At 42.0% G+C, this 25,245-nt stretch overlaps 1 protein-coding gene across 5 annotated transcripts in view; it reads right to left on the bottom strand.

Annotated features, from left to right (window-relative positions):
- Positions 1-771: 771 nt before the first annotated feature.
- The window catches only part of ANGPT1 (angiopoietin 1), a 493,112-nt gene continuing 468,638 nt past the window's right edge, over positions 772-25,245 (bottom strand). For 4 of the 5 annotated variants that reach the window (XM_033934816.1, XM_033934815.1, XM_033934819.1 and 1 more), the window contains 2 exons: positions 13,891-14,021; positions 772-2,310 (listed from right to left, as the gene is read on the bottom strand). In XM_033934816.1, the coding sequence (XP_033790707.1) occupies positions 2,150-2,310; positions 13,891-14,021 (292 nt within the window). In that variant the 3' untranslated portion in view covers positions 772-2,149. The remainder of the gene's footprint in view (positions 2,311-13,890; positions 14,022-25,245) is intronic. The other variant, XM_033934817.1, reaches the window with a different exon arrangement.

The following is a 25,245-nucleotide window of genomic DNA, read 5'->3' as shown; positions in this document are numbered from 1 at the left end:
AGAGTGTAGTTTTTATTTCTTTTCTGAACGTCTTGTAGTCTGGTGTCGTTATCAGTAGATTGGAGATTTGTTTATCTAGGAGGCCATCGTATAGTTTTTTTCCGTTTTACTTCTTTGATCGAGGGGTGTGTGAATGGGGGGGGTGTTTTTCTATGTCTGACTGAGGTGGTTTGGATGAGGCGGTTGTTCAGGTAGGTTGGGCTGTCTCCGTTTAAGGCTTTAAATAACATACAGTAGAATTTAAATCGTATTTTTTTCTTGGATTGGTAGCCAATGTGAGTTGATGTATGCTTCTGAAATACGGTCGTGTTTCCTCAATGAGTAGATGAGTCTCAGAGCTGTATTTTGGATTGTTTGTAGTTGGCATCTTAGAAGAGCAGTTATTGGTGGTGATTTTATTCAATTGTTTGCTCACTCTATTTTTATAAACCACATAGAACTTAATGGTATTGCAGTATAGAAATGAATTTTTAGGTTATTTTCCACACCTTTTTTCAAAGCATTTTTAGCACCGGTCGCCGTGGAAAAAGCTCGGATGCTCATAGGAATTCTAAAGGCTTTGCAAAGGAGGGGGGTTTATGCTATGCGCAGAAATAGGAGGGATATGGACAGATCGGGAGCATTCCTTGAATTTATGCTTATAGTGTTTGTTTGAATAATTTATATTCCACATATCCTACAATTCTATGCGGATTACAAATTATTCAGAGATTCAAGCATTTTTCTCTAACTGTCCCAGTGGGTTCCCACTCTAATGTACTTGGGGCAATGGGGATTAAGTGATTTGCCCAGGGTCACAAGGAGCAGCGTGGGATTCGAACCCACAACCTCAGGGTGCCGAGGCTGTCGCTCTAACCACTGCACCTAATTCAGGCATATTTCAGTTGGTGTAAATGAGTGCTGTTTTCTTCTGCACCAATGTTTTACGGTGTCAAATTTTTATAGACTTTCGCCCTAAAAGCTTAACGCGTATTGAATAAAACAGGGCCTGCCGTAAAATAACACAGGCTAATGGCATAGCACACGGATATTATAATGCACGTTAATAATTCTAGCTGTTAAGATGATACAAGATTGTGAAGAAGGAATAGCCTGAATAGAAAGAAAACTTTCAATAGTTCAAGTCGCACATTTCAGTTTGTACATGCAGAGATACAAATGAACCCATCCAGTTAAGCTATGTGTTTACTTTGGTTCAATAAATGCAAAAATAAGTCTGTTCTGTATACTTTCAAAACAAAATATGACATGCAATTAAGTTACCAAAATAACATAATGCTTCAGGATTATATTTCACATATCCTCCTGATTTTTTCATTTTGACATTCCAAATATTATAATGCAGGCACAAGCTACAGCGGGGAGAAGCACCAGTATCACTTGCCCATTAATCTTAGCTGAAGGATTACTTGGATTAATGCGATTATCTAACCATGCCTTCTACCATCAGCTGTATGGAAAGTGAAGGCATTGTTCTTCTGCTTTGATTTTTCATATGCTCTTATTTAGAATGCGTATATGAATTGTTTTCCTTCAGGAAGAGGACATCAGTTAGAATAATTACACCTTATGGACCTGGAAAGCTAAGATTTTTCTCCTACTCCATGTCTATTGGAATAAAGTTTAGCAAACCAAGTGGCATCATTTAATCTGGGGCTTAGAGATCTCTCAGTGCCCTGTCAGTTAATTAGGGAAGGTGACATTGTGAAATGATCTTGGATATTTCCTTCTAGTTACTGGGTTTACCGGTGATGATTTTCCACAGATGCACCGTATCATTCCTCTACTGTGCATATTTCTCAAATGTGATTATTGTAGGAGTGTCCATACTTATAATCATTTCTTCAAGTATAATGCTATACACCTTTTGTAGCTCCGTTACCATATACATCTGTTTCAAAGAAATCAAATGATAATTATAGTAATCAAAGTTCACTGTCTTCCATTCCAAAATCAAACTTGCCAATTTCAACCCAACCCAACTTTTCGGAATTCAGCAACTTAAGAGGTGACTTCGTGTGTGAAGCATTACTGCGAGTCATCGTTTCCCGTCAATAAGTCACAGCTGCTTGCTTCCGAGAGTCACTAAAGTTCTTCCATATGGCCGTGGTATTGCAGTTTTGGAATGCGTCCCATTTCGTGGGTGCCTTCAATAGTCCAAAGCCCGGATCATCATCGTGGTGGCGCGTAAAGAATAGCTTGGACCTTTGAAATAGTGCCATTTTATTCCATTCAGTTTCCCATGGTTATGCCCTGCGGAATAGTACATCCCGTTGAGATTAGAAGGCCCACAAGCATCAAACCACCAACCTGAAGGGGGGGGGGGGAAAGAAAACAGCAACGTCACAAATCATATGAAGCGTTTTCTTTTTCGATTGTCATTCTTCCATAGTTAGAACAGCACAAGCAGTCATAAGCACAGATTTCCCTGGACAACTGCCATTACAGTCACCACTATCAGGCTCGAGTATTTCAGACCTCCTTAGGTAAAAGGAGTGTTAAAGCATTTAATAATTTTTCAGGCTAACAGACCTCAGAAGTACCATACTGTATGTCTATAAGCTTTAAAGATCATACAGACTCAATTGGCACCCATGGTCGTCATAGGCCTCTATAACACTTTTTTACAGTTTTCATATATATAAATATAGATATTTTAGGTATCAAAATGTACTCATCTTTCATCTATGCGGGTGGGGGTATTTTTTATTTTTATTTTTTTTTGTCGGAGTGCCTACCCCCACCCGCGTAGATGAAAGATGAGTACATTTTGATACCTAAAATATCTATATTTATATATATGAAAACTGTAAAAAAGTGTTATAGAGGCCTATGACGACCATGGGTGCCAATTGAGTCTGTATGATCTTTAAAGCTTATAGACATACAGTATGGTACTTCTGAGGTCTGTTAGCCTGAACAATTATTAAATGTTTTAAGACTCCTTTTAGTTAGCCTTCTATTACAGTCACCAACCAGCTTTAGCTCCATGAGACTAAGTGCACTGTAATACATGGCTAAGAAGAAGGATTGCTAAATACTCATTTTTGATTCATCAGAGTTGCACCGTAGTACTTCTGACATATAATCCCCCGAGACATATCAGTGTTTTGCATTAGAATGATAAGAAGCTTGTGGTAGCTTAAAAGCTGGCAGAAACTGTGCGATGTTTTCTGCACAGTTCATGTTGTTCATATCGCAACTGGCACTCCTGCTAGGAGTGCAGTTTACTGTAATAGCATTCTGTCATAGAAACCAAAGCAAATGGCTTCAGCATTTCTTCACGTCTAAAATCATTTTGAAGTTAAAATAAATATTGTGTTGGGCAAGGTTTTATTTGGATAAAGTAGCTATGTTCGTCCAGTTTGCAGGTAGCATATGAAAATTAGGGCTGCCTTTCAATTAAAATTTTTAATCATGATTAATCATGTGATTAAAAATGTTAATCTTGCAATTAATCATGACATTTAAAACCAGGGGCGTAGCCAGCAGCATTGGGGAGTACAGGGGTGGACTTGGGGTAGGACTACACATTTCCTCTCCCTCCCCCCCCCCCACCAGTTGAAGAAATGCAGCTGACCCTTTCCTTATTGTACTGCCTCAGTGGTAGGAAGTTAGTGGCATGCCTCCAGCCACCAACTCTTACACTCCCCAAGCATGCTCAGTTTATGCATGAACTCAGTATGCTTGAGGTGTGTCAGCATCAGCGGTTGGAGACACCCCACTGATTTCCACCTGAGGCAGTATGAGGATTAGGGGGTGGGTTTCTTCGGCAGGGCTTTGGCTACTCCATCAACCATTGAACAGGTATTGTAGCTTTAAAGGGAGGGCCTGAATCCAAAGTGGGGGCCCAGGACCACAAGGGCCCCGCTCAGTAACTATGCCACAGATTAAAAGCCCAATATCTTTCTTTCTCTTGCTCCCAGATCCAACCAACTCTTCCTCCTTTTCCTCTACTTTCAGATCCATTTCTCTTTTCTCTCTCTCCCATCCCCCACCCCTCTTTGTTTCCATCCCTTCACCCTCTCCACCCCCAGATCCTCTCTCTCCCTCTGAGTCCAACTTCTCCTCTGCTCTCTCCCTCAATTCTCAGTCCAATAACAGTAGACCTAGGCTATATTCAACAGTCCCATTCACTATTCTCTATGCTCTTTTAAAAGTAGCCTCAGCCCCACCACTCCACCGCTGTGTTAATTTGCCATTGCGGGAAGAATTATGTGAGAGCTCATCATTGGCTGCTTATACGCATTTTTTATCAAAATTTCTTTGCTTTTGTATTATCTCAATAGTTTTAATAAATATTAATCTTTTACAGTGCCAGTGTACTTAGCTTTTTTTTGTTCAGCCAACGTCTGGGAGTCAAACCCTCAATTCAGCATTTTTCCTTCTTCCCCACCCCCATGGTCCAGCATCTCTCCCTCCCCTGCAGGACTTGTCTATAGCTCTCTCTAAAGCCACGGCTCCTCCCCCCCCAACCAGGTCTGCCATCTCTCCCTACCCCAAGGGAGGAGTATGTCTCAGGCAACGAACAGACAAGGAAGAGTTAGCCGGGCAGGATATTCACATTAGTGCATGCTAACTAGCTCACATTAGGTTAATGTGGGAGTACTTTAGAGTCTTTTACAGAGGAGGCATTATGTACTCCCACATTAATTTTTGCAAGTCCCATGAGCTCATGGATAAATTAGCATTGGACCTTCAAAATAAAACAAATTTTTTAAAAACCCTAAAAACTGCCATATTACATCTGGGCTTAGCCCAGATTCTAACATCCTTTAGTAAAAGGGTCTCTTAGTTTGCTAAAACATGCATGCATTATGGAATTCAGAAAATATTACTGAAAATTGTCTCATTATCTGTTAGAAGTTAATGAGTCAGGTAGTATCGAGATAATAAGCACTGAGGATTTTTCGTATGTTTTTCAAGTTTTTCCCTTGTTTTCATTAAATGAAATCTCCTTTTTCCTAAGTGCATTTTTTTCTTTTGCTGAATTCTCGTTCTGTACTACAGCACATCTGTGTAAACCTGCTGCATCAGTCCCTCACAGAACATCAATTCCTAGCAGAGCTCTGATGGTGCCAAGCAGTCATTCAGCAGTGGATACTGGCGCAGTGGTGTGAAGTTACTTTTGGCTCTGCTAAGCAATCTCCCGCCTCAAAACTCTTCTACTTTCCGTATTTTCAATTCGGCTTGCTGGGATGGGATTCAAACGCCCTAATCCCTTGCCTGATTTCTGTCCTTCACTGGCTGTGAAGTCACTGCCAGTAAATTCTTCTGGGTTGCTCCACAGATAGCCACAATATTTTGATATCATCAGGAATTACAATAATTAATGAAAAGTACTGTATTTACTGCTCTTTATGTGTAAATTATAAGTCCTGGGGCTAGATTCATGAACCTACCCGATCGGGACCGATCCGTGTCCGATCCGGGCATGTCCGATGGATTCTTAAACCTCCAATATGCAAATTGGGGGCGATTGGAGGAACACCCCCCATCTACTGGCAAGGATCGCTGGTGTGCGATCCTGATGCATGCGCAGACCATCTGTAGATGGTCTGTGTATGCGTCTAGACCCAATAGTGGGTGGAAATGTCGGTACATCTTATGCAGCGAAGATACAAATTTTTACCCCCCCTTTACCTTTTAAAAACACCCCCGCCCCTTTGTATCTTTTAAAAACACCCCACCCCCAAGCTTTTTAAAACACCCCCGCCCCTTCGTACCTTTTTAAAACACCCCCACCCCTGTAGCTTTTAAAAACAACCCCCCACCCCTTCATACCTTTCAAAACACCCCACCCTGTACCTTTTAAAAACACCTCCACCCTGTCCTACCTTTTAAAAACACCCTTATAGCCTGGTGGTCCAGTGTGTATCGGCACAGGCAGGAGCCAGCTTTCCGCATTGTTGCCTGGGTCCGCCCTTCTTCCTGAATGGCTGCCGTCAGTTCTTGCGGGGCAGGGGTGTTTTTAAAAGGTATGGGGGGATTTAAAAAGGTACTGGGGGGACAGGGTAAGGAGTTTGGGGTTGGGTGCAGAGCCTGGCATGGGGGGGACACACGGTGCAGAGCCTGGCAAGGAGTGTGGGGTTGGGTGCACATGTAATCATAGAATATGGGCATCTGTGCTAAATCTAGGTGTAGCCATTTTCCTTGGGGCAAATGGCCATGCTTAAATTTAGTCAAGGTTCACAGGTGTAAATGCTATTCTATAAACCATGCATAACCTTCGCCATGGCTTACTCGTAGAATAGTGCTTTTTTTTGGCAGCCATATATAGAATTTAGCCCACAGTGCATGGGGACAGGCTTAAAGATCTCAGTATGTATATAACTGCATAAACAGGCTTAGGGTTAACACATGTTTAAATCCGATAAATGCAGGTCTTTCTATGCCAAAAAAAATGTAGCGTGAGCTAGCAAACTATTGAGGTCTATTCACTAAACAGTTTGTACAGAGTAATTCCTGTGTTAAACAGCTAGAGCGAAAGAAGGTAGAGAGTGCACCTTACTGCTAACCTAAATCAGGGGTAGGCAATTCCGGTCCTCGAGAGCCGGAGCCAGGTCAGGTTTTCAGGATATCCACAATGAATATGTAGAGGTAAAAAACTCTTTATAGTTTATAAATCTTTCCTTTTGGCTATGTCTTAATAATAATATTGTAATTTATAGCTAAAGAGATATATGATCAAGAAACTGTTTTATTTTTACTTTTGTGATTATGATAAACTTACCGAGGGCCTCAAAATAGTACCTGGTGGGCTGCATGTGGCTCCCGGGCCACGGGTTTGAGACCACTGAGGTAAAGTGATGTAATTAGCTAAACCCCTTATGGTGCTGTTATCTACCATGTAGTTTCTGCATAGTTATAATTATTCTCTGCATGAAGGACAATATTCTATATATTGCGCTCAAAAAAAAATCGGCACTGAGTAGAACGGTGCATATCACAATTCTATACAAAGTACATGAACCTTATAGAATCCCATTAAGTGTCAGTGTGCTTCATAACTTTTAGACATATCCTTCCAGGGGTCTCAAAGTCCCTCCATGAGGGCCGCAATCCAGTCGGGTTTTCAGGATTTCCCCAATGAATATGCATGAGATCTATGTGCATGCCCTGCTTTTAATGCATATTCATTGTGGAAATCCTGAAAACCCGACTAGATTGCGGCCTTCAAGGAGGGACTTTGAGATCCCTTCTAGGAAAAGAAAAAAACAGGCCTAAATACCCGCACCTAACTTGTGCGTGGATCAGACGTATTCTATAACAGTGTGCCTAACTTTTAGGAATACAGACGATCTGCCCTTGCTCCTCCCTGGCCGCATCCTCTGTTAAATAAGTTGTGCATACAAATCAGCTATGCTCAACAATTTGCATGCACAATTTATGGTGCTATATACATAATTTGGGGGTAACTGAATGGGAACATGCTGGGAATGTCCCCCAAACTAATGCATAGGTTTTGCAATTGCTATACATTCATTTGCCAATTATCACATAGCAATTACAAAACCTTTCCACACTTTCGTATCTAGGCCCTAAGTCAGGGGTGTCAAAGTCTCTCCTCGAGGGCCACAATCCAGGCAGGTTTTCAGGATTTCCCAATAAATATGCAATGAGATCTATTAGCATACAACAAAAGCAGCGCATGCAAATAGATCTCATGCATATTATTGGGAAAATCCTGAAAACCCGACTGGATTGCGGCCCTTGAGGAGGGACTTTGAGACCCCTGCCCTAAGTACTGTATATTACTAATTGTTTCTTCCATATGCTTTGAAAGGAATACAGTAAAACGTTCATAGGGAACTAAGCATACAGTCATTTTTGCCTTTGGGGATTATGACTTCAAAGGAATCTTTCACTCAGTAGACTCGGTTTCAGAATGTTTATTTCTCTGATTGAATAGCCTAAAACAATAAATTGTGATAGCTTCAGAAGAAAGTGAATATTATTATAACATTGTTGGAGATATTCATGCCAAATTTGCAAACTCTTTCACATTGCCTGCTGCAGAAATAATACAAGCAACAAAAAAAAAAAGAAGAAAAGAAAGAGATTTATGGGAAGTGTGTGGGCAATAAAACTGTGTTAAACGGCCTCTTTTACAAAGCTGCACTAGAGGCTGTCACGCGGCAACAGCCCCAAAGCCATTTAAATCTCTATGGGCTTTGGGGCCGTTAGCGCAGCACAGCCGCGGCTTTGTAAAAGAGGCTGAAAGTGTTACTATGAAATGTAAAAGAAAGTATGAAAACTGGAGTTTGTTAAGTGGAAATTGATCTGGCCTTATTTTTCACAGAATTCAACACTGATTTTATTTGAATTCTCACTATTTACTTCTAATGAGAAAGTTATTGCATCAGCTTTAAAGATCAAAAATGTCCTCAAAGAGCAGAGAGAAAATGTCTTGAAGGATTGTTTGATTCATTCCCCTTTCTTTGGAAGGAAGAGGGTATAAAATACTTAAGAATTTGGATTTATAAAACATTGGAAGCAACGATGAAAGTAAATGAAAAGTCTTTATTGCTAAAGGTCACGGAAATGTGTGAACAATGGAACCCCTTACATTTGTCTTGGTGGGGGAGAGTCCAAACAGTTAAGATGATGATTTTGCCTATGGTTTGTTACCAAATGGGTATGTTACCAGTGTTTTTTCATAGGCCCTTTTATAAGAAATTAAATAATATTCTCACTAAATTTATTTGGCTGGGGAAAGCAGCAAGAATTGCCTTAGTATCTCTACAAAAGCCAATTGTGGAGGGTGGGGTAAATTTTCCAAATTTTTATAGGTACCATCAAGCCTATATAATGCATTAGGATATGTATTGGATCCCCCCCCGGAGCTCATGGAAAATCTTCCTTACTGGTTATGGTTGGAATGGCAACTCTTGTCTCCACTGAGATTGTGTCAAGTTTTGAGTATCAAGCTACCTAGGTTGTAAGGACAATAAAATTTTATTGGACACTTGGGAGACATTAAAATTTATTAATAATTTAACAGCTATTCCAATTCATAAATCCACTTATTCAAGACTCCACTTGTCCAAGATTCCACTTATCCAAGATTCAAATTGGCGGGTTTAAGGTCATCTGGAAGCACTGGATGAAGGCGGGCATACGTACTCTAGATGATGTAGCATTAGACGGAAAGCTGCTTGAGTTTTCACGACTGCAACAAACATTTGGTATTGCTAAATCTTAAAGTTATAGGTGGTTGCAGTTGAAGCATTCAGGAGGGGTTCCCTGATTGGAAAAATCTAAAAACTCAGTATAGTTTGCCATTCCTGTGCTTCCAGACAGATTTCCTGGGTCACCAGGCCGCTCAATGGTATAAATTAATATCTGGATTTTTGAATAAGAAACCAAAAACTGGTCTTCGTGACATTTGGAGCATTGAGATAAAGCATCAGATTACTGCGTCTCAATGGCCACGAATCTGTACTTGAAGGTTGAGATGTACGGTGTCTGCATCTATAAGACAAACATGGTTTTTTTTGTTACATAGAACATTTTGGACTCTGGTTAGATTACAGAAATTAGATAGTTCCAAGTCTAATAGGTGTTGGCACTGTCATCTTGAACCTGGGCCATTAGATCATTTAATATTTTATTATCCCTTGATACTTCAATTTTGGAGATCCATTTGGGATCAGGTGAACAAAGTAATGGAAAACCCAGTGGCACTAACATACGACACTGTGCTATTTGGCACTTTGATGAGAGCTAAAAGCCAAATATCATCTCACAATAACAAACTTCTCTTTATTATGGCAGGGGTTGCCATACAGCTTATTTTAAGGAATTGGAAAAACTGGGATCGATTGAATTCTACCTTTTGGTGGGAGTCTTTGTGTCACGTCTTTAAAATGGAACGTATTATGGCTATACAACAGGGGCATTATAAGAAGTTTCTGAGGATTTGGGAGCCATTGACAAAATTTTGCAGAGTGATTATTGATTTTGCCCTTTGATCATGCATGTCAAGGGTGGGTGGGTGGGAGGGAGTGGGGGTTAGAAAATATTTTTAATTCTTTAATTTGAGTGCAATTTTTGAATATATGTATGGGGGGGTGATATATCTATTTTGATTGAATTTAAGTGCTTTTAAAGTGTAATATGATTGTATAATATGTTGCACTTATTTATGGCTTCAAAATGAATAAAGATATTTAAAAAAAATAAAGAAATAAAATGAACACTTTTCCCTAATGTTATCCATGCATTTAATTTAGCTGAAGTTTTCTAATAAACTATTTTACATCACTTAATGATTTTACTGTGATTCTATATTTTGGGGTCCTTTTACTAAGGCGCGCTAATCGATTTAGCGCGCGATAATCAATTTGGAACGTGCTAAAGATTAGCGTGCGCTAAATGCTAAGGTGCCCATAGAATATAATGGGCACCTTAGCATTTAGCATGCGCTAATCTTTAGTGTGCGCTAAATCGGTTAGTGCACCTTAATAAAAGGACCCCTTTATTTTTTTATTGTATTATTGATATTCAATATTTATCATTTATAATAATTTTGCATTGTCACTATTTATTGAAGAAACTTTTATGGATGTGAGCATGCTTAGAATGGTAAAACATGAAATAAGAATAATTCTTTTGCAGAGGTTTAGAATGTTGGGTTAGTCTGAGTCCTAAAATTATGAGCTCCTTTGACTAAGCTGCAATAGCGTTTTTAGCGCATGCAGAATTTTAGCGCACGCTAAACCCGCTCTACGTGGCTAGAACTAACGCCAGCTCAGCTTTGTAAAAGAAGCCCTATGTGCATAGACAGTGCCATTGCATGTTGGAAGAGGGGCAATTCTATGAATAAGGTGCTAACAGTTAAATGCCAAATATGCGTATAAATGATTACATGGATATGTACAATATGTACATACATGTGTATATGCTGAAAATTCACATATTGGGGGAATTTTGTAATGGTACTTAAAAGTGCTGTTCTATTAAGGATTTAGCACCAGTTTCCACATCCAGCTCTAAATGCCAGACTTATGCCTGCTGAAATCTGGTATAAAATCTTGATGCTCAAGTTGAGTGCAGAGACTCGTTATTCTATGGCACTGCGTGTAAAGTTTTAGAATGCCCAAAATCCACCTTTGCACCTCCCATTGCCATGCTCCCTTTTGGGTTGCATGCTATGGAATTTAGGTGCTTAGTGCTATAGAACAGCATGCAGCCAGATGCCAATTAATTTTAATAATTGGTTGTTAGTATTCAGTTATTGATATTTAACAGCTTATTAGTCAGTTAAGTCTGGCAGGCTCTTCAGCTTGGCAAAGAGATGGCTGAGAGGGGGGGGGGATAAGATTGAGGTGTATAAAATCCTGAGTGGTGTAGAATGGGTAAGAGTGAATCCATTTTTTACCCTTTCAGAAAGTACAAAAACCAGAGAACATTCAATGAAATTACATAGAAATATAGTAAAACCCTGGTTTACGAACATAATTTGTTCCGAAAACATGCTTGTAATCCAAAACGTTCATATATTAAAGTGAATTTCCCCATAGGAAATAATGGAAACTCGTTACACAACCCAAAAACTTTAATACAAAATACTGTATGTACTTGTATTGCAAGACCTCACTCGTTTAGAACAGTCACTACACTCCCGCAGCATCAGAAAGAGAAGAACCATCGGCTCAGTTGTGATGATGTGACGCGTGTATATTGCATATACTCGTATTGCAAGACTTTGCTTGTTTAGAACGGTCACTACACTCTTGCAGTGTCAGAGAGAGAAGAACCATCGGCTCAATTGTGATGATGTGATGATGTGTGTATACTATGAGTATAGGGGTACCTTGGATTACGAGCATAATCTGTTCCAGGAGCATGCTCGTAATCCAAAATGCTCGTTTATCAAAGCGAGTTTCCCCATAGGAAATAATGGAAACTCCCTTTGATAGGTTCCCATCCTCCACCCCTCCTGAGGCCAGCAGCGCTGCTCCCCCCCCTCCTCCACCAGAACCGGAATTGTTCCCCCCGAAGGCCCCCCCCATGAACCGACACCCTACCCCCCCGCGATCCGGCACCCCCCCCCGCCACAACCTGAGGTCCCCCCAACCCATCCGAACCCTCTTCTTACTTTGATGTAGCCCCCGCACCGGCACCGGCACCGGCACCAGCATGTCCTGTGCGTTGGTGTCGGTGCCCGAAGATCTGCCTCCTGTGCTGGGCCTTGACCATGTGTGCATGCTCAAGACCCAGCACAGGAGGCAGATCTTCGGGCACCGGCACCAGCACAGGACATGCGAAGGGGGGGGGAGGGTGCCGGTTCACGGGGGGGGGGGGTGCTCGCAAATCAAGGCGCGCTCGGTTTATGAGGCACCAAGTTTGCAAATGTTTTGCTTGTCTTGCAAAACACTTGCAATCCAAGGTTTTACTGTACTTTTTCAATTCCAGTCTTCAACCCACCTTCAAAGCACCGATATCTGTCTTATCATTCCCTCTGTAATTCCCCCACCTGAGCAGTGTATTGATGCACCTTCTTGTCCAGTTTGTCTGCCTTGACTAGACTGTAATCTCTTTTGAGCAGTGACTGTTTCTTCCATGTTTTGATGTACATTGCTGCATATGTCTAGTAGCACTACAGAAATGATTAGTAGTAGTAGTAATGGTATTCATAAATGATCTAGAAACAGGGACGAAGTGTGAGATAAAATTTGCGGATGACACTATTAGTGGAGCTCGGACTAAAGAGGACTGCGAAGAATAGCAAAGGGACTTGAACAAACTAGGAGAATGGGCGACAAGATGGCAGATGAAGTTCAACGTTGAGAAATGTAAAGTATTACATGTGGGAAACAGAAACCCGATGTACAACTATACGATGAGAGGGATGTTATTGAATGAGAGTACCCAAGAAAGGGACTTGGGGGTAATGGTGGACATGTCAATGAAGCCAATGGCACAATGTGCAGCGGCCGCTAAGAGAGCGAATAGAATGCTAGGTATAATCAAGTAGGGTATTACAACCAGAACGAAAGAAGTTATCCTACCGTTGTATTGGGCGATGGTGCGTCCGCATCTGGAGTACTACATCCAATATTGGTCGCCGTACCTTAAGAAGGACATGGCGTTACTCGAGAGGGTTCAGAGAAGAGCGACGGGTCTGATAAAGGGGATGGAAAACCTTTCATACGCTGAGAGATTGGAGAAACTGGGTCTCTTTTCCCTGGAGAAGAGGAGACTTAGAGGGGATACAGAGACTTACAAGATCATGAAGGGCATAGAGAGAGTAGAGAGGGACAGATTCTTCAAACTTTCGAATAATAAAAGAACAAGAGGGCATTCGGAAAAGTTGAAAGGGGACAGATTCAAAACAAATGCCGGGAAGTTCTTCTTTACCCAGTGTGTGGTGGACACCTGGAATGCGCTTCCAAAGGATGTAATAGGGCAGAGCACGGTACTGGGGTTCAAGAAAGGATTAGACAATTTCCTGTTGGAAAAGGGGATAGAGGGGTATAGATAGAGGATTACTGCACAGGTCCTGAACCTGTTGGGCCGCCGTGTGAGCGGACTGCTGGGCACGATGGACCTCAGGTCTGACCCAGCGGAGGCATTGCTTATGTTCTTATGTTCTTTGTTAGGCACACATTAGTGCCTAGGCAACTTACCTCCTCTTTTACCAAGGTGCGCTAATCAAATTAACGCGCACTAAACACTAACGTGTCCAAGCATGTGTTAGCGTTTAGCGTGCACTAAATCGATTAGCGTGTGCTAATCGGTTCGTGCACCTTAGTAAAAGAGGGCCTCAGTGAAAGGGTCCCAAAATTAGGAACCGTAACTCTTTGACACAATTGACCCCTTCATTACCGCTGGTTAACAACTTATTTAACAGATGTCAGTACAATAGTTCAAAGCACTACATACCGCCTGTGAGCATGAGGGCACATTTACACATGCAGTTGTCATTATCGGCATCTTTAGTGCTGAAATCTGCACCATGCAAAATTAGGCTACTCTGTTTCCCTGCTGTTCCACTGTGGCCTTTTAAGTACAATCTGAAAAGAAAAAAAAAAAAAAGATAAAATGAAACAAGGAAACAGTAAACAAATGCAACAGAACAAATAAATTAGCTGTTTCTGTTTGTTATCCCAGTGTGTTTGCTTTATTATGACAGTCCTCTAGTAATGGTGATTAACACAAACAGAAACACACACACACACTTGTGTTTGGTTCAATTAACTGTTGTTTTAGGTAGCAGGCCAGGAATGTAAATATGTTTCAGACGATTTAATTTATTAACGCAGCTAGAACGTCTGGAAATTCTTATTTAATTTAACAATTTATATTCTGTCTTTTTGGGTGCTAGCCAAGCCAAGCAGCTTATAATTTATAAAATATAAAGCAGAAAATGACGCTCTGTGCTAATAACTGAATGTGAACAGCACCAAAAAATGTTTTTTAATAGGGTGACCCATATGGTTCCACAAAAAGGAGGGCGGATTTTAGTTCCATTGCTTTCAACAGAAGTAAAACCCGGAAGTCTCGATCCGTCCTCCTTTTTCTGGAGTTATATTGTAACCCTATTTTTTAAAAAATATTGTGAGAATAATCATACCATCAACCTACTACTTAATAATTCATCTTTGTTAATTTGTGGGTTTACAGCTTGGCCTAACTGTAGGTTAATCCTTTCTCCTTATCCATTTAGGTTTAATTGTTTGTTTTTAATCTTTGTGTGTGTTTCTTTTTCCATAACAATGTCCTAATGTGTATCATTTAGCTTATGCTTCTATATACTGTATATGACAGGAAGAAATTAAACACAATTGTTAAATTACGCTATAACTGGAACAGAGCTAGTGAAACGTAACATATGTACTTGTACATTGCCTGTTGGATAGTTCGTCCATATACAGTGCAGTGCTTGGCCTTTTGTTGTGTGGAAGTCACACGGACAGAAACATGGACACTCCATTGCAAGATTGCACCATCGAAGAACAATGTGCAATACTGAGCTTTTTTTGGGCAGTGGGAGTGAAACCTGTGGAAATTCACTGTTGGATATTGATTCAGTATGGACATAGCACCAAGAATCAATGAAAGGTTTATGAGTTGGTTAAAAGTTTTACAGTGGGAAGAACATGTGTAACTGAAGAAGGTCATTCTGGTCGCCCATCAACATTACACACACAAGGACCCAGAGAAGAGCGACAAAAAATGGTTAAGGGACTGGAGGAGTTGCCGTACAGTGAGAGATAAGAGAAACTGGGCTTCTTCTCCCTTGAAAAGAGGAGACTGAGAGGGGACATGATCGAAACATTCAAGATAATGAAGGGAATAGACTTAGTAGATAAAGACAGGTTGTTCACCCTCTCCAAGGTAGAGAGAGCGAGAGAGCACTCTCTAAAGTTAAAAGGGATAGATTCCGTACAAACGTAAGGAAGTTCTTCTTCACCCAGAGAGTGATTGAAATCTGGGGAAAACTCTTTCAGAGAATGTTATAGGGGAAAGCACCCTCCAGGGATTCAAGAAAAGGTTATATAAGTTCTTGATGAACCAGAACATAAGCAGGTAACACGACTCAAAATAGGGCACTGGTCTTTGACCTAAGGGCCGCTGTGCAAGCGGACTGCTGGGCATGATGGACCACTGGTCTGACCCAGCAGCGGCAATTCTTATGTTCTTAACAGGGTGGATGCCTTGATTAGAGAAGACCTACAGATAACGGTATCTCAATTGCCTGCAGATTTGAATATCAGGTATGGATCTGCATTTTCCATAATGCATGATGACTTGGGATACAGGAAAGTGTACACATGATGGGTTCCCAAACAGCTTACTGATCTGCACAAGCAACACCGTGTGGAGATGCCGACCTAGTTCCTGAAACGGTATGAAGAAAATCCAAGTATTCTGGAGAGAATTGTTACTGACAACGAGACATGGGTGCATCACTGTGACCCAGAAATGTAAAGACCAAGCATGGTGACGTAAGGAAAGCGGTCTCACCTGGCTTTGGGAGCAGCCCAAAAACTTCTCTGCAGGAATGCAGAAGCTAGTCGAACGATACAAATGTATCGCCTTACAACTGGAAAAGTGATGTGTTCAATTGCTCACGGTTACTTCTATTAAAGCCATTAAATGAGTTTTGCCTTTACTTTTTGATTTACCCTCATATGTATACTGAAATTTTCATTAATATAATTTTTTTTTCTTTTCTTTTAATTCTTTAGATGTTCTGTCTTCAATAAGGCAAATCGATTTTTATTTTGTAATTTACTCAGCTCTATTGTTCTACTTAAATCATCAGTACCTAGAACTTTCAAAGCACCCATTAAGGGCAAGATTCTATATATGGCGCCAAAATATTAGTGTGGATAAGATTTCACTAAGTGCTATCCTATAAATGGTATTCAAAGTTTGGTGCCATTTATTGAATAATACCGTGTTTCCCCAAAAATAAGACAGTGTCATATTAATTTTAGGCCCGCAAAATGCACTAGGTCTTATTTTGGGGGATGTCTTATTGTTTTCATGATATAAACGACTGGGGAGATATAAGAAGGAAGTTCCTAAAGGTCAATGATATCCTGACACTGGTAAAGGAACCAATTCCTTTACCAGTGTCAGGTTATTGTTTTCATGTACATGATCATCTCTCCCTTCCTCTCCTTCACCCCAATTCTTCCTCTTTCCTTTCTCTCCCCCACATGTGCAGCATCTTTCCTCCCCTCTCACCCAACCCCTTGTGTGTTCCCTCTGCAGCATCTTTCTTTTCCTCCCTCCCCCCCTGTGCTACAGAACCCTTGCCCAGCTTCTATCCTTCCCTCCCTCCCATCCCTCGTGCAGCAAAACCCTTGAGCACCCCCTGCCCCAGCCATGCAGCCGAATCCCTGCTGACCCTCACATCTTTCCATTCCATCTAAACCCCGCTGACCACGAGCCAAACATACCTCCCTCCAGAGCAGCAACACTCTAAACAGGCTGCTTCGCAGCCTTCTCCCACTGGCAAATCTAGGGTCTAGGGCTTATTTTGGGGGTAGGGCTTATATTAAAACCTACCCCGAAAATCATACTAGGGCTTAATTTCAGGGTAGATCTTATTTTCGGGAAAACACGGTAGAAAAAACCAATCGTGGAATTATGTCCTGTCAAGATAATTCAATTAATTCAATAACTTCAGTAAATTTAATTAGTGCCTATAAATTTACTAGTTATTGAATTAATGAATTATCTCAACAGGACATAATTCCATGATTGTTTTTTTCTATTATTTGTTGAAATTTTTGGACCCCATGGTCAGACACATATTGATACGTATTGGCCATTTATCGACTAGCATTTGGGGCCAGATTCTATAAATGGTTCCTAACTCGGTAAGCACATTGCAAAGCATCACCTACCGCAGGGGTGTCAAAGTCCCTCCTCGGGGGCCGCAATCCAGTCGGGTTTTCAGGATTTCCCCAATGAATATGCATGAGATCTATTTGCGTACAATGGAAGTAGTGCATGCAAATAGATCTCATGTATATTCATTGGGGAAATCCTGAAAACCCGATTGGATTGCGGCCCTCGAGGAGGGACTTTGACACCCCTGACCTACCGCATGTCAATCAAAGTTAGGCTCTGTTTGTAGAATCGCACCCAGCGGCACCTAACTCGACTTAGGCACCCGTAGGCATCATAATGTTAGATGCTAGTATATTGAAACAGGAGTTTTTTTGGCCTAATATGCCAGCGCCTGACATACACCTACCAACACCTAAATCAATCCATGCCCAAACTCCACCTCTAATCACACCTACTTTTCATGTAGGCACCTCAGTGTAGACGCCTATCGCAAGGTCATAGGCACCTACTGAGTTAGGTCTTCTTATCTCAAGAAAGATATAGTGGTGCTATAAAAGGTTCAAAGAAGAGCAACCAAGATGGTAAAGGGGATGGAACTCCTCTCATATGAGGAAAGACTAAAACGATTAGAGCTCTTCAGCTTGGAAAAGAGACGGCTGAGGGGATATATGATTGAAGTCTACAAAATCCTGAGTGGAGTAGAACGGGTACAATTGGATCGATTTTTCATTCCGTCAAAAATTACAAAACCTAGGGGACACTCGATGAACTTACAGGGAAATATTTTTAAAGCCAATAGGAGGAATTTTTTTCACTCAGAGAATAGTTAAGCTCTGGAATGCATTGCCAGAGGTTGTGGTAAGAGTGGATAGCGTAGCTGGTTTTAAGAAAGGCTTGGACAAGTTCCTGGAGGAAAAGTCCATAGTCTGTTATTGAGAAAGACATGGGGGAAGCCACTGCTTACCCTGTATTGGTAGCATAGAATATTGCTACACCTTGGGTTTTGGCCAGGTACCATTGACCTGGATTGGTCACCGTGAGAACGGACTACTAGGCTTGATGGACCATTGGTCTGACCCAGTAAGGCTATTCTTATGTTCTTAATTCATTTTTGTATTGTTTAATCAATTTTTAATGATGTTCTCAATTATCAGTGCCTTTTAAGAATCAGGGCTTTGGAAATGGGATTTGCATCCAATTTTAGGTGCAAGGATTGACATCAAGTAATACCTGGCACAACATCTTGTATCTAAATGCGGCACAGATCTTCCTTATTCTATAACACTGCACATAAATTCAAGGAACATCCCCAGTCCAACCATGGCTCCTTCCATGGCCATGCCTTCTTTTTGGATCCACGCGTAAAATTTACACATGGATCCTGGCCCCTACAAATGTGCTCATACATTTTAATTGATGCAAATTAGCATTGATAAATATTATTAGCACTATTTGATTACTTGCACTACAGCATCCAAATTTACACACACACTTTTTAGTGCCTTATATAGAATTAGGGTGTTAACCTTTTAATTGGCAGATGGTAAAATGGCTGCTTTTTGTATCTTGATGTTGAACGAGAGCAACAGTGCCAAGTAACAGACATTTGGAGATGCAGATCTCCCATAAGAACCATAGGAAACACATGTTGCTTCTGAGCAGCAATGCCAAATAAAGAGTTAAAATGCATTTGCTTGGAGAAGAGATGGTTCAGAGGAGGTCTATAAAATTATAAGTAGAGTGGAATAGATATATGTAAATCACCTGTTTACTCTTGCCAAAAATACTAGGACTAGGGACATGCAATGAAGATACTAAGTAGTAAATTTAAAGCAAACCAGAGAAAATATTTCTTCACTCAACATGTAATTAAACTGGAATTTATTGCCAAAGAATATGATGAAAGCAGTTAGCTTAACAGGGTTTCAAAAATTTCCTAAATGTAAAGCTAATAAGCCATTATTAAGATGGACTTGGGAAAATTCATTGACTATTTCTAAGATAAGCAGCATAAAATCTGTTTCATTCTTTTGGAATCTTGTCAGGTACTTGTGATCTGGATTGGCCACTTTTGGAAACAGGATACTGGGCTTAATGGACCTTTGGTCTGTCCAAGCATAGAAACTCTTATGTTCTTACGAGTGTTCTAATTTTATAACAGGACACCTACAATTATGTAGGGGCCCTTTTATTAAAGCTTAGTGCACACTATATGCTGCACATTCTATTTTATGCCTATGGGCCAGAATGCATTGAGGCCCTGACTCTATCAATGGTGTCTAAACATAGGCACCTAGATTAGTGCACTTAGCCAATCTAGGCATCTAACTTAATTTTCTTAATTGGCTTAATCGATGCTGTTAATTGACGTTGGCTTTTATGAAACCACAGTAGAGGATGTTACCATAGACCGGTGAGGCAAATGCTCCGATGCTCGTTCAATTCCTATGAGCGTCGGAGCATTTAATTCAGCGGCCTGTGGTAAAACCCTCTACCTCGGTTTCATAAAAAAACTTTAAAAACAATTAGCTGATAGACGTCTATCTTGGTAGGCATATAACACTTTACGGCAGGCATCTACTCCAAGGTGCCTTTAGTGGATTCTGGATGGATTTGGGGTGTGGTTTGAATCAGTAGGCATCTAACTTAGGTGCACTCATGTAGGCCGAGAAAGCTCTGGCCTACATGAGAGTGCACCTAAAGTTTCAACGCCTACTGACCGTTAAGATTGCTTAGGCACCGTTAGGTGCGATTTAGAGAATGACAAGTGGACAATTTTTTTCCCTATCCCCGCGGGAGCTCATTTTCCCATCCCGTCCCCGCGAGTTCTTTTCTTGTCCCTGCCCCCCCCATTCCTGCAAGCTCTATCCTCATCTGCACAAATCTCAAACACTTTAAAATCATAAGAGTTTGAAACTTCTGCAGTTAAGGCAGAGCTTACAGGAATGGGGCAGGGACAGAGACAGCGACAAAACCCGCGGGGACGGGATGGGAAAATTGAGTTCCTGCGGGGACGGGGACAAATTTGTCCCCGTGTCATTCTCTAGTGCGATTCTATAAACAGCACCTAGGGCTCCTTCTACTAAGGTACGCTAGCGGTTTTAGCGCGCGCTTAGCGCACACTACAATGCCGTGCGTGCTAGATCTAACGCCTCCATAGAGCCTGCATTAGTATATTTCATTTAGCACGGGATTTGCGCACGCTAATCTTCAGTGCGTGCTACAAACGCTAGCGCACTTTAGTAAAATGAGCCGTTAGTGGACAATTGACACTGTTTTATAGAATTAGGGCCTGAGTGCATGTCATTTTGGGAGAGCACATGCTAAGCTTTAGTGAAAGGGCCCCATAATGCCACATTTATTCTTCTGCTAATGCTTCACATTCCATAAGATTTAAACTGATATCTACCCACAAATGAAAATATTATCAAGAAAAATTGAAAACATACAGGTCAAGAGATAGTCCTGTAATGAGCCTGGCAGGCAAATGTTATTCTTTTTCCACGTTCAGAAAGATTTACAACGTTTAAAAAATATTACTCTAACCTGCCTAAAAGAAGCTGACATTTTTCATTTGCATTCTGGTAACATCATATAAAGTTTAAAAGGAAAGAAATATCATAAAATATCCTGTAGAGTGACATTGTGAACTCTGCAGTCAAGAACAAGAGATGTCAAAACTTGAGCAGATCAGATGTACATTTCCGAAGCCAGACACGCACTCAATTTGTGCAATGAAGTCTTCCAAATCTAGTGTCACATTTAAAATACCCCAGTGCAAAATCATTATTCTTTAATTTCACCCCTTTAAAATTTTGCTTTGTTCTGAAATTAATGGCTGGCAACATGAACAAATTATAGCAGCACACAAATCTGCTACAACAGATCTCTCTTTCTCACTTCCACAGGGGATAAAGAGTAGAGAATGACACAGGGAAAAAAATCTGGCCCCGTCACTGCCCCGCCGTCCCCTTCACCGCCCCGTCCCTGCCGTCCCCTTCACCACCCCGTCCCTGCCGTCCCCTTCATCACCCCGTCCCCTTCCCCGCAGCATCCACCCTTCCCTCTCGCCACCTCACTGCTCTTCGGCACCCCTTGTGCGGTCCGTGCATCTCCCTCCCTCCCCCTTACCTTCTCGGCACGTTTTAAGGTTTCAGTCGTGTGCATGTGTGGGTGTAAGCTTTTCCTCTGAGGCAACTGGAAGTTGCATCAGAGGAGAAGCTTCTGCTCACACACGCACGCGACTGCACATACGCTCCGGCGGCTTTCAACAAGTCTGAAACCTTAAAACACGCTGCGAAGGTAAGGGGAAGGGAGATAGATATATTCGGGTGAGTAGGTAGGAAGGAGGGAGGGGGGGCCGTGCGCGTTCAGTGACCTCACGCATTCCCTCCCTTAACTGCGGGGACAAGGCCATTCAGTGCTCCACGGAGTGGTGGATGGCCTTGTCCCCATACCTGCGGTGAGCATCTTTCCCCCTCCACCGTTTTGGCGGGTTACCCATGGCTACTCGTGGCTAGCCAAGGGTAACATCCACCGTGTCATTCTCTAATAAAGAGGTCTAAGTGTGGCTACCTATCCCCAGACAGATTCAGATAACTTTCTTGGCATGGCAATTTTAAATTTGCTGCCAAACTAACACATTTACTACAAGGTAAGTTGAAAAAGAAAAAGAGAATTAAAAAGCAGAAGATCCAAATGATGAAGTTACGACTCTTATTTTGGTCGCACCATCAGAAGAGAAAAATCATTGGAGGAGGACATTATGTTTGGGAAGATCAAAGGAACCAGGCGAAGAGGGTGACCTGCAATCTGATGGCTGGATACATTGAAAACAACCATGAGGATGATGCCGGAGGACCCTTCCGGACTAGCACAAAACCGATTTCTTTTTAGATCCGCAATTCGTCAAATCGCTATGACTTGAGCACGAGTCGATGGCACGTAACAACAATGAATACGAGTAATACTAGTATAAATGCTGAATGTGTTTTTTCATTGTTTGTGCTACTTCAGAAAGGGGTCAATTCCATAAAAGGTGCAAAAAAATTAGATGCACAAAACGTGTGCACTAAGATAGTATTTTATAACAGCATCTAGGCATCCAGATTCCATTTCAATCTAGAGCCCGAGCTGCTATTTGGGTGCCAACATGTATTTGCCTAACTTTAGGTGCCATCATATAGGCACCCACACTTGTAGATGCAAATATGGGAGCCTAAATGTTGACTACTTACAGTAGTCTATGGGTTTGGCGCCTATGTGTGTGCCCAGCTCACTTCCTTCCCACATGCAATCCCCCATTGTAGTTAGGCACTAAAGTCTAGATTCTGCATAGGGTGTCGATAAAATTTTTTTTCACTAAACGCTATTCTAGAAACAATATTCAGAGTTGGGTCCTGTTTACAGAATAGCATTTGGCACCGGGATCCATGCCCAATTTTATGTGTGAGGATTTATACCAAGTAAAACCTGGTGCAAATTCTAATGCCTAAATTACGTGCAGATCTTCCTTATTCTATAAAACTGCATGTAAATTCCAGGAATACCTCGATCCGCCCATTCCCATTGTACACGTGAATCCTGATGCCTAAAAATTTGCACGTACAGTTTAATTGTTTAGTGTGCTGATAATTATTAGTGATCAACTATCAGTGCTAATTGGCTTGTTATTCAATTAAATTATGCGGTTTACATTAAGAGTTAGATCACGTCACATGTTTAAGCCTGGTCTGGTGATTGTTTGGGTGAATCAATAAGAGTTAGATCTGAATGTTTAAGCTTGGTCTTGTGGTTATTTGGATGAAGAGAAGGGTAGGAAAATGTCTATAGAGAGAAAATATATGTTTTAAGTTTTTACAGAAGTCTAGATAAGTGGCACTTAAGTGTGATAAGCAACTAACTGCTGTTTGCATCCCTTCTCCATTTTAGGTGCCTAGCTTCCATTTAAGTGCCTATAAGTCAGGTGTACTACATATAGTAGAATAAGGGGGAGAGTGCTTGGTAGCAGAAAGAGTTTGTTGCTGTTACTGAGATGACCGGGAAGCAAAAAGGCACCAAAGGCGTTCAAAATTGTTTATTGTGGGACCTGACGGGCCATTTTTTGACGTAATATGCCTGCATCAGGGGCCGTCCAAACAAACAATACAATTAGAAGAATAAATCTCAAGTACACCCAATGATGAACAAAGGTAACTAAACCTCTGAACTTGTTAACCGTGCCACTTGAGCAGAGGCTGCTTCAAAAAGGCCTCTGTTCGGGAGATGCAGTTAGCAAGCTTGATGGTTTAGTTACCCTGTTACTAAAGGCTGTTAATCCCTGTCATGCATTTAGCAGGTAAAAAGGGCTGTACATGCTGTGTGTTTTCTTTTTAATATTTTTAGAAATGGGCATGGCATGGAGGGGGAATGGGCATGGCAGTATCATCCAGCTGCCACATTCTGATTATTGTGCACTAACGGTAGACAAATGGAAAAGTTAACATGGGAGCTGTACAAAAATATATAGTATCTGCTATAAAAGCCCTAAATGCTTCTATATCAAGGGGCCCTTTTTATTAAAGCTTAGCATAAGCTTAGTGCGCACTAATGGACATTAGCATATGCTAAGTGCTAAGAAGCCCATTATCCCTGAATTCTATACTGTATATGGCGCTTTGAATTGCACATGTAAGTTTGGGCACAGACCTGTTTTTCACACACAACTTAATTGAATAATGAGCCAATTAGCACCGATAATTTATTTTTTAACAAGCAATTACCAGGATTTATTGGATTTAATTTAAACTTATGATGCAAATTTAGGTGTGGGATCCAAAAAAGAGGCGGGGAAATGGAAAGGTTATGGGAAGATTAGGAGTCTTCCTCACATTTATGCACATAATCTATAATAATAATCCTCTAAGCGCACATGCGCACTTAGGAGGATGTGGGGACCTGACATGTGCTGTGTCTGTCCGTGGCCGTATTCGGTGGCTTGAGGCGCATGCGTCAGTTTGATGCACTGGGCGACACGGAGCGGCGCTGGCGGCGGCTGGCGAGAGGAGGGCTCATGGTCCTGCCGCCGCTGCCGCTCCTGTTCAAAGCGGTCTGCACGTCGCCGACTGCCCCCTCCCGCACCAACTGCTGTTCAAAGCGGCCTGTTGAGGATCGCGGCTGGCTGTAGCGAACCTCGCAGGCCGCTCTCCACAAGGTAGCACGTTCCCTCTGACGCGATCGCTACTGAGGTGGACAGCGGCCGGCGAGGTTCGCTACAGCCGGCCGCGAACCTCAGCATGCCGCTTTGAACAGGAGCGGCAGCGGCGGCTGGAACCATGGATGGAGGTAGGGGAAGAACGGGAGGGGAAGAGGAAAAAGAAGGGCCATGGAGCAGGCAGGAAAGGGGGCTGTTTTGGTGGGAGGGTTGTACTGAGTGCAGACAGAAATCATGGGGGGGGGGAATAGAAAGGGGCCACAGAGCAGGTAGGCATTGCAGAACAGGGGGAGAGGAAAAGGGGGCTGCTTTGGCAAGCAGGGGGGGGCCAGGGAGACAGACAGACAGAAAAAAAGATGGACAAACAGGGGACCAGGGAGAGACACAGACACAAAGAATGACAGACAGACAGTGTCCAAGGAGAGAGAGATAAATAAAAAAAAATACAGACATACAGACATCTACTCTGGGCGGCGGGAGGAAGGCAGTGCAGAGTGCTGCTGGCAGTGGCTGCCGGGAGGAGGGCTTCGAGCCGCAGAAGACTGTCCCCAAATCCCCTGCGGAGAGTCGGGCAAACCTATCCTTCCTCACCGATGCCAAAGAAACTGCAGCTGGGGCAGTCGGGGCCTCCCCCGCCGCGCCCAATACACCCAGGCTCTACTCCCTCTCGCACTCTGAGCACTCACGACTGGCTGAAGGGTGTCGTGCCGGTGCTGCAAGGTACAAGGGGCTGCTTA

Source organism: Geotrypetes seraphini, chromosome 2, assembly GCF_902459505.1.
Source record: "Geotrypetes seraphini chromosome 2, aGeoSer1.1, whole genome shotgun sequence".
NCBI classification, from domain to species: Eukaryota; Metazoa; Chordata; class Amphibia; order Gymnophiona; family Dermophiidae; genus Geotrypetes; species Geotrypetes seraphini.
Note: the sequence above shows the minus strand (reverse complement) of the source record. Positions and strands in the feature narration are given on the sequence as shown.